This window comes from Indicator indicator, chromosome 5 (genome assembly GCF_027791375.1).
Source record: "Indicator indicator isolate 239-I01 chromosome 5, UM_Iind_1.1, whole genome shotgun sequence".
NCBI lineage: Eukaryota > Metazoa > Chordata > Aves > Piciformes > Indicatoridae > Indicator > Indicator indicator.
The window spans coordinates 18,163,688-18,179,237 of NC_072014.1; the positions used below are offsets into that span (position 1 = coordinate 18,163,688).

The following is a 15,550-nucleotide window of genomic DNA, read 5'->3' on the forward strand; positions in this document are numbered from 1 at the left end:
GAACAGATTAAATTTTTTTCTCATTTTCTAAAAACATATCATTTTAATTCCAGAACCTCCTGAGCTGATACTTGATGCTAATATGGCCCGAGAACAGCATGTTAAAGCTGGAGATACCCTAAGACTTAGCGCTGTTATTAAAGGTGTTCCATTCCCAAAAGTTACCTGGAAGAAAGAAGATCATGAGGTCTCACCCAAAGCTGATATTGAGGTTACAGGAGTTGGCAGTAAGCTTGAAATTCGCAACACTGTTCATGAAGACGGTGGAATTTACTCTCTGACAGTGGAAAATCCGGCTGGTTCAAAGACCGTTTCAGTAAAAGTTGTAGTCTTAGGTAATCTTTTGATGTTCCTTTTATACTGAATGGTTTTATTCTATAATCAGATATTAAGAAGTAAAGGAATTCCCAGAAAATATCAGTATACCAAGTTGTAAGAAAAAGAACTAACAATTACAAAAAATATAATTATTTCTCTTGGAATCTATGAAGTTTTGTAAAAAATGCCTTAATTATCAAATAAATTACAGATTCCATTTTTGTCAATATTAGATAAGCCTGGTCCACCCAGAAATCTTCAAATCAGTGAAGTTAGAAGTGATTCCTGCTACCTCACTTGGATGGAACCAGAAGACGATGGCGGCTCTGTCATTACCAACTATGTGGTGGAAAGGAAAGATGTAGCTTCTGCACAGTGGGTAGCCATCTCATCATCCTCCAAGAAACGCAGTCACATTGCTAAATATCTGATTGAAGGCACTCAGTATCTCTTCCGAGTTGCAGCTGAGAATCAGTTTGGTAGAGGTCCATATGTGGAAACAATCAAGCCTATTAAAGCTATAGATCCACTGCGTAAGTTTTCTCAGTTATATGATTTGTTTTGTTCATAGTATTCTTAGTAATTTTTGAGATTATCTTGTTAATACTACTGTGAACATGGTACACTGCTACCATAGACTGACCATCCTAGTAACCATTTTGGTTTTGCATTTTAAAAGATCCTCCAGGGCCACCAAAGAATCTACATCATGTAGATGTTGACAAGACTGAAGTTTCCCTTGCTTGGAATCGCCCAGATCGTGATGGTGGTGCTGAGATAACTGGATATTTGGTGGAATATCAAGAAGATGGTGCAGATGAGTGGACAAAGTTCCAGACAGTCCCTATGCTAGACTGTGTTGTTACAGGCCTTCAAAAAGGAAAAATATACAAATTTCGTGTGAGAGCTCAGAATATTGTTGGTCTTAGCCTTCCAGATACAACTATACCAATAGAGTGTCAAGAAAAACTAGGTATTTTTTTTTCATGTTGTTTCTCTGATTCTTTCTCTCTTTCTTTAAGAATTTCCCCATAAAACATGATTTCTGGTTTTCTCTCATTTCAGTACCTCCATCTGTGGACCTAGATGTCAAGTTAATTGAAGGTCTTGTTGTTAAAGCTGGCACCACAGTGAGACTTCCTGCAATTATGAGAGGTGTGCCAGTTCCCACTGCAAAGTGGACTACTGATGGCATTGAAATCAAACCAGATGGCAAATACAAGATTGACACTGACAATTATTCAACTGTACTTACCATCAAAGATTGTATAAGAAAAGACACAGGAGAATATCTACTCACAGTATCTAATGCAGCTGGCAGCAAAACTGTTGCTCTGCATCTTACAGTCTTGGATGTTCCTGGCCCACCAACAGGTCCTATTAATATTCTTGAAGTAACACCAGAACATATGGTTATTTCTTGGCGCCCTCCTAAAGATGACGGTGGGAGTCCTATAATAAATTATATTGTTGAGAAGCGTCAGTCAAAGAAAGAAACCTGGGGAGTGGTTAGCTCTGGAACAAGTCACACAAAGATTAAGATTCCACGACTGCAGAAAGGCTGTGAATATGTTTTCCGTGTTCGGGCAGAAAATAAGATAGGCATTGGAGCACCCCTTGATTCAGAACCAACAATTGCTAAACATATGTTTGATCCACCATCCCCACCTGGTAAACCAACTGTTTATGATATTACAGAAAATGCTGCAACAGTGTCTTGGACCCTACCAAAATCTGATGGTGGAACTCCAATAACTGGTTATATACTTGAGCGTCGGGAAGCATCTGGTAAATGGGTGCGTGTCAATAAGACACCAATACTTGATATGAAGTACAGAGTCACTGGTCTTTTTGAAGGCAATACATATGAATTCAGAGTTTTTGCAGAAAACATGGTGGGCTTAAGCAAGCCATCTCCAAGCTCTGATCCAATAAAAGCATCACGTCCTATCACTCCTCCTGGACCACCTATAAATCCAAAATTAAAGGACAAAACCAAAGAAACAGCTGACCTTGTATGGACAAAGCCCCTCAAAGATGGCGGCAGCCCAATTCTGGGATACATTGTGGAATGTCAGAAAACTGGAACTACACAGTGGAATAGAATTAATAAAGATGAACTGATTAGACAGTGTGCTTTCAGAGCGCATGGGTTAATAGAAGGAAATGAATATAAATTCCGAATAAAAGCTGTCAATATTGTGGGAGAGGGAGAACCAAGAGAACTGGCAGAAACTGTCCTTGCAAAGGATATTCTTTCTCCTCCAGAAATAAGCCTCGATGTGACCTGTCGAGACTTAATTACTGTCCGAGTAGGTCAAACAATCCGTATTACTGGTAAAGTAAAAGGCAGGCCAAATCCTGACATAACATGGTCTAAAGATGGCAAAGTACTAGTCCCAGAAAAGCTTGTTGAAATACTTCATGATCTACCTCATGTTGAACTGCAAGTGAAAGAAGCTAAAAGATCTGATCATGGCAAATATATAATAGCAGCTAAGAATAGCTGTGGGCATGCTCAGGCTTTTGCTGTTGTTAACGTACTCGACAGACCTGGACCTTGCCAGAACCTAAAAATAAGTTATGTCACAAAAGATTCTTGTATGATCTCTTGGGAGAGTCCAGTGGATAATGGTGGCTCTGAAATTACAAATTACATAGTAGAATATCGTCAACCAAACCAGAGAGGATGGTCAATTGTCTCCTCTGACATCACAAAACGATTAGTAAAGGCAAATCTTATAGAGAATCGTGAATACTTCTTCAGAGTTTGTGCAGAAAACAAAATAGGTCCAGGTCCTTGCATTGAGACCAAGACTCCCATCCTTGCCATCAATCCTATTGACAAGCCTGGAGAGCCAGAAAATCTTCACATTGCAGAGAAAGGAAAGACATTTGTATATCTGAAATGGAGGCGACCAGATTATGATGGTGGAAGTCCCAATCTAAGTTATCATGTTGAGAGAAAACTGAAAGATTCAGATGAATGGGAAAGAGTTCATAAAGGCAGCATTAAGGAAACACACTACATGGTAGATAGATGTATTGAGAATAAGACTTACCAATTTCGAGTTCAAACTAAGAATGAGGCAGGTGAAAGTGGTTGGGTAAAAACAGATGAAGTAGTTGTGAAGGAAGATCTTCAGAAACCAGTGCTAGACTTGAAGTTAAGTGGGGTGCTAACTGTGAAAGCAGGTGAAGCAATTAGAATTGAGGCTGGAGTCAGAGGAAAACCACAGCCTGAAGTTGTATGGACAAAAGACAAAGACGCTACAGATCTAACCAGGTCTCCAAGAGTCAGCATTGAAACAACTTCTGACGCCTCTAAGTTTGTTCTCACAAAATCAAGACGTAGTGATGGTGGGAAATATGTGATTACCGCAACTAACACAGCTGGTAGTTTCGTAGCATATGCTACTGTTATTGTCTTGGATAAACCAGGTCCTGTAAGAAACTTAAAAGTCACCAACATTTCAAGTGATAGGTGTACAGTTTCTTGGGACCCTCCAGAAGACGATGGTGGCTGTGAGATACAAAACTACATCCTGGAAAAATGTGAAAGCAAACGTATGGTTTGGTCTACATATTCTTCCTCTGTACTAACAAACTATGCAAATGTGCAACGCCTCATTGAAGGTAATGAATATATATTCAGAGTTCGTGCAGAGAATAAAATGGGCACTGGTCCACCAACAGAAACACGCCCAATTATTGCCAAAACAAAGTATGATAGACCTGGACGCCCTGATCCTCCAGATGTCACAAAAGTTAGCAAAGAAGAGATGACTGTGGTTTGGAATCCACCAGAATATGATGGTGGCAAATCAATTACAGGATACATTTTAGAGAAGAAAGAGAAACGATCACTAAGATGGGTTCCTGTTACTAAGACTGCAATCCCAGAGAGACGCAAGACAGTTACCAATCTCATCCCTGGTCATGAATATCAGTTCCGAGTCAGTGCTGAAAATGAAGTTGGACTTGGAGAACCAAGCTTGCCATCAAGACCTGTAGTAGCAAAAGACCCAATAGGTATCAGACCACTGTATTCTACTGCATTTTCTTTTAATGTTAACATAGCAGACTGCTAAATTGCTCAACTGTGTTTCTATCTGTAATTTTCATCTTTCAGAGCCACCTGGTCCTCCCACAAACTTGAGAGTGGTTGATAGCACAAAGAGTTCCATAACCCTTGGCTGGGGCAAACCAGTGTATGATGGTGGTGCTCCAATTCTTGGATACGTTGTGGAAATTAGACCAAAAGTTGAAGGTGCTGATCCTGAAGCAGGATGGAAAAGATGCAATGTTACTGCCCAGGTTGTTCATACAGAATTTACAGCCACCAGCCTGGATGAGAACCAATTATATGAGTTCAGAGTTTCTGCCCAAAACCAGGTTGGCCTTGGCCGACCAGCTGAACTGAAAGAAGCTGTGTCTCCAAAAGAAATACTTGGTGAGTTTTCCCCTCCTCTTGATGAATGTTCACATACAGTCTTTATTTGGTCTGGATTTATTTTATTTCATGTGCTAAACTTTGCATTTTATTTATTTAATTTTGTCTTGTAGAACCTCCTGAGATCGAGTTGGATGCAAGCATGAGAAAGTTAGTCACAGTCAGGGCAGGGTGTCCTATTAGACTTTTTGCTATTGTTAGGGGTCGTCCAGCACCAAAAGTCACCTGGAGGAGAATGGGTATTGATAATGTTATCAGAAAAGGACAAGTTGATCTGGTAGACACTATGGCCTTCTGTGTCATTCCTGATTCAACACGTGATGACTCAGGCAAATATTCGCTGACGCTTGTTAATGTGGCTGGAGAAAAAGCTGTATTTGTGAATGTCAGAGTGCTGGGTAAGTAATGAGAGAAATATCCTCTAAATAGCTTTTAAACTATATTGAATGTTCATTGTGGGAAATTTTATGACCACCAGATGTTACAGTTTTTGAGCAAAACTGTATTAGCTAACACTAACTCCCGTTATATAAGAAGCTGTTAACACTGTTTAATTTTAACTTATTAAAGAAGAAAAGACTAACATAAATTGAAATTTCTTTATAGATACTCCTGGACCTGTGTCAGACTTCAAGGTTTCAGATGTCACTAAGATGTCATGCCATCTTTCATGGGCACCTCCAGAGAACGATGGTGGTAGCCCAGTGACTCATTACATCCTGCAGAAACGTGAGGCTGACAGGAAGACTTGGGGAACAGTCACTGCAGAACTGAAGAAAACTAGTTTCCATATAGCTAACCTTGTACCTGGAAATGAATATTTCTTTAGAGTAACAGCTGTAAATGAATATGGGTCAGGTGTTCCAAGTGACATACCAAAACCAGTTCTAGCAACAGATCCCCTAAGTAAGTATGCCTTTTTACATATTTTATGCTTTTCTCTAATTACAACAGATTTTGCTTTTTTGAAAGTTAGTGTTTCTAAACTGGACTGTGCTACTAACTACTCAATGCTAAACATAAATATATCCACATCAGTTTCTTTCAATTATTAAGAGTTTTGGCATTTTTTTTTCTTATTGAGTTAGCATGGAGAATATCCAATAACTTAACAAGTATTCTATAGTCAGAAAGTCTTGGAAATTCAACTTTCAATGTGTTTCTTTTTTTTTTTTTTCTCCACAAAAGGTGAACCTGATCCACCAAGAAAACTTGAAGTTACTGAAATTACGAAGAATAGTGCTACTTTAGGCTGGCTGCCACCATTGCGTGATGGAGGCTCTAAAGTTGATGGCTACATTGTTAGTTACAGAGAAGAAGAACAACCAGCAGATAGCTGGACAGAATATTCAGTTGTTAAAGATCTCTCCATTGTTGTAGCTGGCCTGAAAGAGGGAAAGAAGTATAAGTTTAGGGTGGCAGCTAGAAATGCTGTAGGAGTAAGTTTGCCAAGAGAAACTGAAGGAGTATTTGAAGTTAAAGAACAACTCAGTAAGTAGCAATTTAAGTACTACCTATGCTGAAATATTCTGCTTTAATAATGAAATGAGCAAAAAAACTACTTCTTTGAGGAAGTCCCAGAAAGACATATGCTTTATGAAGTAATCTGGAGGATTATGGTTAACTGTACTGAATATTTTGACAGGTCAGAAAGGATCTGAGTTGACCACTAATTTAGACTACTAATTATTAAAGAATTTCACAGGTATGGTTTCAGTTGAAACCATAAGATAGGAACTAAGGGGAAATAATAAATACCCTCAATGAACTTAAAACGAAAGAGAAAAAGAGTCAGAGTGGTAGTTTCAGAGATAAATGGGGCCAAAAGTGGGAGGTGTTTTGGAATAAGAAAACAACTCGTTTGAGACTGTAAAGTGAAAGGCACGGAGGATAGGTTGGCCTAATTAAGGTGTTAGGGTCCTGAAGACATCGGACAATGTCAGGGTAAAGGACAGATGAGAAGAACCTTCTTCCTTTGGGACAGGAAAAGAGGAAGGGAGAGGTTCAGAAGCAAAAGAGAATGAAAACTAGGAAATGGCAGAAAGAAAAATACACAAAACATGCTGCCAGGTTTCTTTTGGAAGAAATCAAAAAGAATTTGTGCTAAAGAAGAAATAGAAGAAGGGGCTCTACTTGAAGAATAATTCCAGAGTATCAAAAAATTGACTGGGGAAATATGTCTAATCCAGTGAGAATTTTTCTCCTCCCTCACATGTTCCTTGTAGAAAGTAAGCAACAACATTCCAGATACAGAGGAATTATCTGTCATGAGTTCATAATGTATGTCTCTACATAAGCATGTGAAAAGGCAATCTAAACTCAAAAATATTCTCTCCTAAACGGTACAAGAATTTAAAAGTTATTTCCCACTGCAGAATCTCTAGTTGTCCATAAGTGGAATATAATTAATATTTATCAAGTAATTCCTACTTTCCTGATTCTTTCAGGAAACATTAAAACATACATGAATATGTCACAGAAGTTAATTTATATGTCTGTTTGTGTTTTTTTTTTTCTTTTTTTCAGTTCCACCTAAGATTCTGATGCCTGATCACGTTCACATTAAAGCTGGAAAGAAACTGAGAATTGAAGCTCATGTATACGGGAAGCCTCAGCCAGTCTGTAAATGGCTGAAAGGAGATCAAGATGTAGTTACATCCAGCCGCCTTGCTGTGCATAAAGCAGAAAAGTCTTGTGTTCTTATTATTAAGGATGTGACTAGAAAAGATTCTGATTTTTACACTCTTACTGCAGAAAATAGCTCTGGTACTGACAGTCAGAAAATCAGAGTGATAGTCATGGGTATGTTCCATTTGATTATTTTTAAATCCATCTTTATACAAAGCTAGTTTTTGTATATTCCAATGGATGCCACTTTCTTTCATCTCTTTTCTTCTTAATATAATCTTTTCTGCAGATAAACCAGGTCCACCACAGCCTCCATTTGATATTTCTGAAATAGATGCTGATGCTTGCACTCTTTCATGGCATATACCTCTTGAAGATGGTGGCAGTAATATCACAAACTATGTAGTTGAGAAATGTGATGTAAGTCGAGGAGACTGGGTAACAGCCTTAGCTTCTGTCACAAAGACAAGCTGCAGAATTGGAAAACTAATTCCTGGAGAAGAGTATATGTTCCGTGTTCGTGCTGAAAATCGTTTTGGGATTTCTGAGCCACTTACTTCTGGCAAGATGATTGCAAGGTTCCCATTTGGTATGGCAGGTTTTGATAGCAGCATTTCTCTTTTTCATCTTCCTAGTAAAAAAGCATTGGGGTTGATGCCCATCTTTGTGTTTCTTTCTAGATGTCCCTAGTGAACCAAAGAATGCACGTATTACCAAGGTCAATAAGGACTGCATTTTTGTTGCCTGGGATAAACCTGATAGTGATGGAGGCAGTCCAATCACTGGTTATCTCATTGAACGCAAAGAAAGGAACAGTTTACTATGGGTAAAAGCTAATGATACAGCTGTGCGCTCCACAGAATACCCCTGTGTGGGAATCATTGAAGGTCTTGAATATACTTTCAGAATTTATGCATTGAACAGAGCTGGAGCAAGTAAACCTAGTAAACCAACTGAGTTTGTCACAGCAAGAACACCAGTTGGTAAGTCAAACATACCAATAATTTGCAAGACTACTTACTTTTGTGGTAATTTTCAATATATCTGCAACACTTCATGATCATCAGTTTGCCTTTATCTTTATATTTTCATGTTTACCATGACTGCACACTGAGTGGACTGTGTGGGTATGCCATAAATAAGATCCAGCACTATTAAAGTAATTTTTTTTCAATGTGTTAGTTTTTTTTACCAGAACAGACTATAATATGATCTTATTTGCCTTAGATCCCCCTGGAAAACCTGAAGTTATCGATGTCACTAAGAGTACAGCATCACTGGTATGGACAAGACCAAAGCACGACGGTGGTAGCAAACTTATTGGCTACTTTGTTGAAGCTTGCAAATTACCTGGTGATAAGTGGGTTCGGTGCAATACAACTCCACATCAAATACCGCTAGAAGAATATACTGCTACTGATTTAGAAGAAAATGCTCAATATCAATTTAGAGCAATTGCCAAGACAGCGGTTAACATTAGCCGACCTTCAGAACCTTCTGATCCAGTGACCATTCATCCAGAAAATGGTAAGAAACTTAAAAGTATTTGAGAGCTCTGCTAAGAGTCTGTGCATGTTGAACTAACATTCATGTGAAGAATGAGATGTCTCTTACTAGATTGATCAGCTCTTTGTCTCTCTCCTTTCAGTTCCCCCCAGAATAGAGTTGGATCTATCTATGCAATCACAGCTTACAGTTAAAGCTGGAACTAATGTGCGTTTGGAGGCAAATGTATATGGGAAACCAATGCCAACGATCACCTGGAAGAAAGAAGGAGAAATCTTAAAGCCATCTGAAGGTGTCAAGATCACCACTAAGAGGAATCTTGCTACAGTTGAGCTGTTCAGCGTTAACAGAAAGCAAACAGGAGACTACACTATTACTGCTGAAAATGCAAGCGGCACAAAGTCAGCAACCATTAGGCTTAAAGTACTCGGTAAGCTAAATATTTTCTGCTAATAAATACATTGATAATTAAATGGTACAGCAAGGGACAGAGCTATAACAATATGATGTTAATTCTTCTAGATAAGCCTGGTCCACCGGCCTCCGTTAAAATCAAACATATGTATGCAGATCGTGCAATGCTTTCTTGGGAGCCTCCTCTGGAAGATGGAGGTTCAGAAATTACTAACTACATTGTAGACAAACGTGAAACAAGCAGACCAAACTGGGCCCAAGTCAGTGCCAATGTACCAATTACAAGCTGCACAGTGGAGAAACTAATAGAAGGACATGAATATCAGTTCCGCATATGTGCTGAGAACAAATACGGTGTTGGAGACCCTATCTTAACAGAACCAGCAATTGCTAAGAATCCATATGGTAAGTGCTCTGTGGCATAGCTTCATTAGTCACTGATATTTTCTGTATACTTATGAACCTGAACATAACTTTTGAATAACTCTTCACAGATGTACCCGGACCTTGTGATCCACCAGTAATTAGCAATGTAACAAAAGACTTTATGACTGTTAGCTGGAAACCACCAGCTAGTGATGGTGGATCCCCCATAACTGGTTATATACTTGAGAAGCGTGAAACTAAGGCTCTTAACTGGACAAAGGTAAACAGGAAGCCTGTTATTGAAAGAACTGTTAAGGCTACTGGACTCCAAGAAGGAACAGAATACGAGTTCCGGGTGATAGCCCTGAATAAGGCTGGACCTGGCAAGCCCAGCGCACCATCTAAAGCCATGTATGCTCGTGATCCTCAATGTAAGCTAAAAGTCTCAGATATTTTCCATGGCTATTTCCAAATACTTATATAGCTTTGACTGTGGTAACTTTATGTTATTTTAATTCTCAGATCCTCCTGGACCACCTGCTTTCCCAAAAGTAGTTGATACTACTCGTAACTCAATAAGCCTGTCATGGAGCAAACCAGCCTTTGATGGAGGAAGTCCTATCATTGGTTATCTAGTGGAAGCAAAAAGAGCTGACTCAGACAACTGGGTCAGATGCAATCTACCCAAGAACCTACAGTCAACACAATTTGTGGTAACAGGGCTGATAGAAGATACGGAGTACCAGTTCCGTGTTTATGCTGTCAATAAGATTGGATATAGCGATCCAAGCGATGTTCCTGATAAACACACTGCCAAAGACATTTTAAGTATGTTCACTGAAAACAAATTACCTTTTGCTTTAATTTGTGAGATGTGTTCCAAAGACAGAGTTTGCTAGAGGTTACAGAAGCAGATTTGTTTGGAATGTGTCATTTCTCAAAAAATGTAGGCCAAAAGTAGCCAATTTGAAAGAGAGCAGGGCAGTTAGGAGCTCAGTAGAATCTCATTGGTGTCTGCTTTTTTCATTTGTATGTTAAGGTACTCTCTGCCTCCTCTTTTGTATTTTCAAGATTTTTTTTCTTTCTCTAATACCGTTCTTAAAGCTTTCAGTCTTTTTGATGTCTTCTAAATAATTTGAAGCCAAGTTTACCATTTTAAGCATCTGTGTGGCACACTATTTAATTGTATGATATTTACTCCTCAAGAGCCATGCTGGCTTCTGTATGGATTTTGCTGTATGTACCAAAGCATTGCTTCATAGAATTGTCTTGGTTCAAGAGTATAATACAGGAAGATTTGAACCTTCTTTGAATTCTAGAAGAACTAGGATACATCTTCATAGAATAAGTAATGAAAATGGTGGAAAAGACAGAAAGAAAGGAAGTGATACCAATGAAAAAAAAAAAAAGGGGGGGGGGAAGGGCAGGGGGGAAGCCAGGTTTACAAATGATCTTGAAACGGGAGCCAGGACACTAACTTATTAGCATCGTCAGACAGGTATGTGAACAAGTTGGTCAATCTAGTGAAATGCCTGTAAAGAGGAACTTATTGTCACAGTAATTTTAGTGATACTCAAAGATGATGTTTTATGTGCTTGTTCTTCTGTTAAACACGCAGTTCCTCCTGAAGGAGAACTTGATGCAGAACTAAGGAAAGTCCTTGTGTTGCGTGCTGGAGTCACAATGAGACTTTATGTGCCAGTAAGAGGACGTCCACCTCCAAAGATTACATGGTCTAAAGTGGGTGCAAACCTTAGAGATAGACAAGGATTAGACATCAAGTCAACTGATTTTGATACCTTCCTGCGTTGTGAAAATGTAAACAAATATGATGCTGGAAAATACGTCCTCAGTCTGGAGAACAGCTGTGGCCAAAAATCGTACACCATTGTTGTAAAAGTACTTGGTAAGCATCAGGGACTTCCCCATTGCAATATATTTGTTAACTTTTTAACTGGTGAGTTTTGTATTTTGTTTACTAAATCAAATATGGGGTTGTTGTGTTTACCTAGATACTCCAGGCCCTCCGATTAACCTGATTGTAAAGGAAGCATCTAAGGATTCTGCTTTCATTACATGGGAACCTCCACTAATAGATGGTGGCAGTCCAATCACAAATTACGTTGTTGAAAAACGTGATGCAGAAAGAAAGTCATGGTCCACAGTAACAACAGAATGTCCAAAGACAAGCTACAGGATAAGCAACTTAGAAGAAGGCAAATCTTACTTCTTCAGGGTTTTTGCTGAAAATGAATATGGTATTGGTGACCCCTGTGAAACTCGTGATGCCGTTAAGGCTTCTGGTAAGAAAAAATTAGTCCATTTCACCTATTTCTGTACTCACATAATTTTTGGTTTTATCTTGAATGGACACTTACTATGTTTGTCTTTGTTCCAGAAACACCTGGGCCAGTTGTGGATTTAAAAGCCTCTGCTGTGACAAAATCATCATGCAGTTTAGTATGGAAAAAACCTATCAGTGATGGTGGAAGTCGCATCTTTGCATATGTTGTCGAGGTCCTGATTGGTGAAGATAAATGGCAGGAAGTCATGCGGGCAAAGAACCTCCATTTTTCAATGAGAGACCTAAAAGAAGGCCAAGAATACACTTTCAGAGTGAGCGCCCAAAATGATGCTGGGTGTGGAACACCAACAGAACTCACAATTGTGGCAAGAGATGATGTTGGTAAGAAGCAATTTAAGATTATTAATTCAGTATTCACTTACCCAAATTATGTTTATTTTATGCTTACCATCATTACTATGCAAACAGATTCCTTTAAAACAGTGCCTTAATTTTATCACAGAGTTTATTCATAATTGAATCATTTGTTTATTTTATTTTACAGTGGCACCTGATCTTGATTTAAGAGATCTACCTGATTTATGCTACTTAGCTAAAGAGGGTAGCAATTTCCGCCTTAAAATCCCAATTAAAGGCAAGCCTGTCCCAACTGTAACTTGGAAGAAAGATGAAGACCAGGCACTGACTGAGAGTGGAAGAGTTACGTTTGAATCTACAGCGGTTAACACTACACTTATAGTACACGACTGCCAGAAAGCTGATGCTGGAAAATACACAATAACTCTGAAGAATGTTGTTGGCAGCAGGGAAGGCACTATTTCTGTGAAAGTTGTTGGCAAACCTGGCATACCAACAGGTCCAGTGAGATTTGAAGAAGTCACAGCCGATGCCATAACCTTAAAGTGGGGCCCTCCAAAAGATGATGGTGGTTCAGAAATTACTAACTATGTCATAGAGAAGAGAGATAATGTAAACAATAAGTGGGTGACTTGTGCTTCTGCAGTCCAGAAAACCACGTTTAGAGTTACAAGACTTCATGAAGGAAATGAATATACATTCAGGATCAGAGCTGAAAATAAATACGGAGTAGGTGAAGGTCTTAAATCTGAGCCTGTCATTGCAAAACATCCATTTGGTAGGTATTAATAATAATTTTCAAAAGTTAAAAAAATGCTTTTAAGTTGATATTTACTTACAACGTTACTGCTTTTTTTTAAACGTTATTTAGATGTGCCAGATGCTCCTCCACCTCCCAACATTGTTGATGTTCGTCATGAATCTGTAGCTTTAACTTGGACTGATCCCAGAAGAACTGGAGGCTCGCCAATCACAGGTATGATTCAAAAGCCTCCCTAGTATTTCAGTTTTTAATAGTTCTCTATGTCAAAGGATAAGATAAAACCTTCAGGTGTTAATGCTTTAAACTGAACAATTGATTTTACTGTTTTATATCCTATTCTTTCTCTAAGATTTTTTTTTTTTAAAGAAATTAACTTAAAATTAGGGAAAATACTGAGAAACAATATTTTTGCACAGAGCCAAAATATCTAAAGAAAAGAAAAAAAAACACCTTACCACACATTACAGGCCTATACAACTAACAATCTACATATACAAACATCTCGTTGTTGCAATTACAAATGTTTGTAATGTGTGTCCATATCCATTTCTTAATCTGGGTTTCAGTGTTCCTCTTGCACAATGCCTGTATGGCATGTCATAGAGGAAGTATGATGTTTCACAATGCTATGAGAAATTAAGATTTCTAGGAAACTCCTCATATTTGCATCTCACCATTTATTTTCTAGGTTACCACATTGAAGTCAAAGAAAGGAATAGTCTTCTGTGGAAGAGAGCAAATAAAACACCACTAAGGATGAAAGATTTCAGAGTGACAGGGTTAACTGAAGGTCTGGAGTATGAATTCAGAGTAATGGCAATCAATATGGCTGGAGTTGGTAAACCAAGTCTGCCATCCGAACCAGTTGTGGCACTCGATCCTATTGGTAAGCCATCACAACAATAAAAGGAAAAATCTGAAGTTTCAAATTATTTGTGTTTGACCACTCCATATTATTCTTTGTTCTAGACCCCCCTGGGAAACCTGAAGTTATCAATGTAACTAGGAGCTCAGTAACACTCATTTGGACAGAACCAAAATATGATGGGGGACATAAGTTAACTGGCTATATTATCGAAAAGCGTGATTTACCTTCAAAGACCTGGACCAAAGCTAATCATGTGAATGTTACAGACTGTGCATTTACTGTAACTGACCTTATTGAAGGCTCCAAATATGAGTTCAGAATTAGAGCAAAGAACACTGCTGGAGCTATCAGTCCTCCATCTGAATCCACAGGAACCATAATATGCAAGGATGAGTACGGTATGTAGACGACATTTTAAAATGTAGAATTTTATTTGAATAATTAATACCAAATCCTCCTCTTTTTTTTTTTTTTTTTCCTTTCCCTATGTCCTTATTTTAACAACTGGGGGGTTTTGTCTGTTTTTTTTTGACAGAGGCGCCAACCATTGTTATGGATCCTACTTTGAAGGAAGGTTTAACAGTAAAAGCTGGAGAAAACATTACACTGTCTGCTATTAGTATTCGTGGCAAACCACCTCCAACTTCAGCATGGTCAAAAGCTGGAAAAGATTTTAGACCTTCAGAGCTTGTGCATATTGAAACCACACCAACCTCTTCTACTCTAACTGTAAAATATGCTGCCAGAAAAGACTCTGGAGAATACACAATTACTGCAACCAATCCTTTTGGCACCAAGCAGGAGACTGTACATGTGAAAGTTTTAGATGTGCCGGGACCTCCAGGGCCTATTGAGATCAGCAATGTTTCAGCAGAAAAAGCAACCCTTACATGGTCACCTCCAGCAGAAGATGGTGGATCACCAGTCAAATCATATGTTCTTGAAAAGAGAGAAACTAGCCGACTGCTCTGGACATTGGTTGCTGAAAATATTGAGAGCTGTAGACATGTTGTTAGCAAGCTCATTCAAGGAAATGAGTATGTTTTCCGTGTCTCAGCAGTGAATCAATATGGCAAGGGTGAACCAGTACAGTCAGAACCAGTGAAAATGGTGGATAGATTTGGTATGTAGAACAAGTTAAGAAGTTCCAGCATATTTTCATTAATCTCTGAAGACTTCATTTTTCTTTTGACTTTATTTTTTTTTCCCCTTAACAGGTCCCCCAGGCCCTCCTGGAAAACCAGAAGTTACAAATGTGACTAAAAATACTGTCACAGTTACCTGGAAAAGGCCGGCAGATGATGGTGGAAGTGAAATCACAGGCTACCACGTGGAGAGAAGAGAAAAGAAAGGTTTAAGATGGGTCAGAGCAACAAAGAAACCTGTTTCAGATCTTAGATGCAAAGTAACAGGTCTCCTAGAAGGAAATGAATATGAATTTCGTGTCAGTGCAGAAAACAGAGCAGGAGTTGGACCACCAAGTGATGTTTCAAATTCTGTCATGTGCAAGGATGTTGCATGTTAGTATCATGCCTTTTCTTTCTTGGGGGTGGGAGAGATGTGATGGGAGCA

General features: G+C 38.7%; 1 protein-coding gene across 1 annotated transcript in view; it reads left to right on the plus strand.

The window, feature by feature from the left end:
* Window positions 1-15,550, plus strand: part of TTN (titin) — a 242,357-nt gene that overhangs the window by 180,149 nt on the left and 46,658 nt on the right. The window contains exons 198-222 of the mRNA XM_054381468.1: window positions 54-335; window positions 552-851; window positions 998-1,291; window positions 1,384-4,350; window positions 4,451-4,771; window positions 4,885-5,169; window positions 5,378-5,677; window positions 5,960-6,262; window positions 7,298-7,573; window positions 7,689-7,988; window positions 8,080-8,382; window positions 8,627-8,926; window positions 9,048-9,335; window positions 9,428-9,724; window positions 9,814-10,116; window positions 10,208-10,513; window positions 11,304-11,591; window positions 11,698-11,988; window positions 12,084-12,371; window positions 12,535-13,125; window positions 13,219-13,323; window positions 13,799-13,996; window positions 14,080-14,376; window positions 14,514-15,101; window positions 15,196-15,498. Coding sequence (XP_054237443.1) covers window positions 54-335; window positions 552-851; window positions 998-1,291; window positions 1,384-4,350; window positions 4,451-4,771; window positions 4,885-5,169; window positions 5,378-5,677; window positions 5,960-6,262; window positions 7,298-7,573; window positions 7,689-7,988; window positions 8,080-8,382; window positions 8,627-8,926; window positions 9,048-9,335; window positions 9,428-9,724; window positions 9,814-10,116; window positions 10,208-10,513; window positions 11,304-11,591; window positions 11,698-11,988; window positions 12,084-12,371; window positions 12,535-13,125; window positions 13,219-13,323; window positions 13,799-13,996; window positions 14,080-14,376; window positions 14,514-15,101; window positions 15,196-15,498 — 10,374 coding nt within the window. The remainder of the gene's footprint in view (window positions 1-53; window positions 336-551; window positions 852-997; window positions 1,292-1,383; window positions 4,351-4,450; window positions 4,772-4,884; window positions 5,170-5,377; window positions 5,678-5,959; window positions 6,263-7,297; window positions 7,574-7,688; window positions 7,989-8,079; window positions 8,383-8,626; window positions 8,927-9,047; window positions 9,336-9,427; window positions 9,725-9,813; window positions 10,117-10,207; window positions 10,514-11,303; window positions 11,592-11,697; window positions 11,989-12,083; window positions 12,372-12,534; window positions 13,126-13,218; window positions 13,324-13,798; window positions 13,997-14,079; window positions 14,377-14,513; window positions 15,102-15,195; window positions 15,499-15,550) is intronic.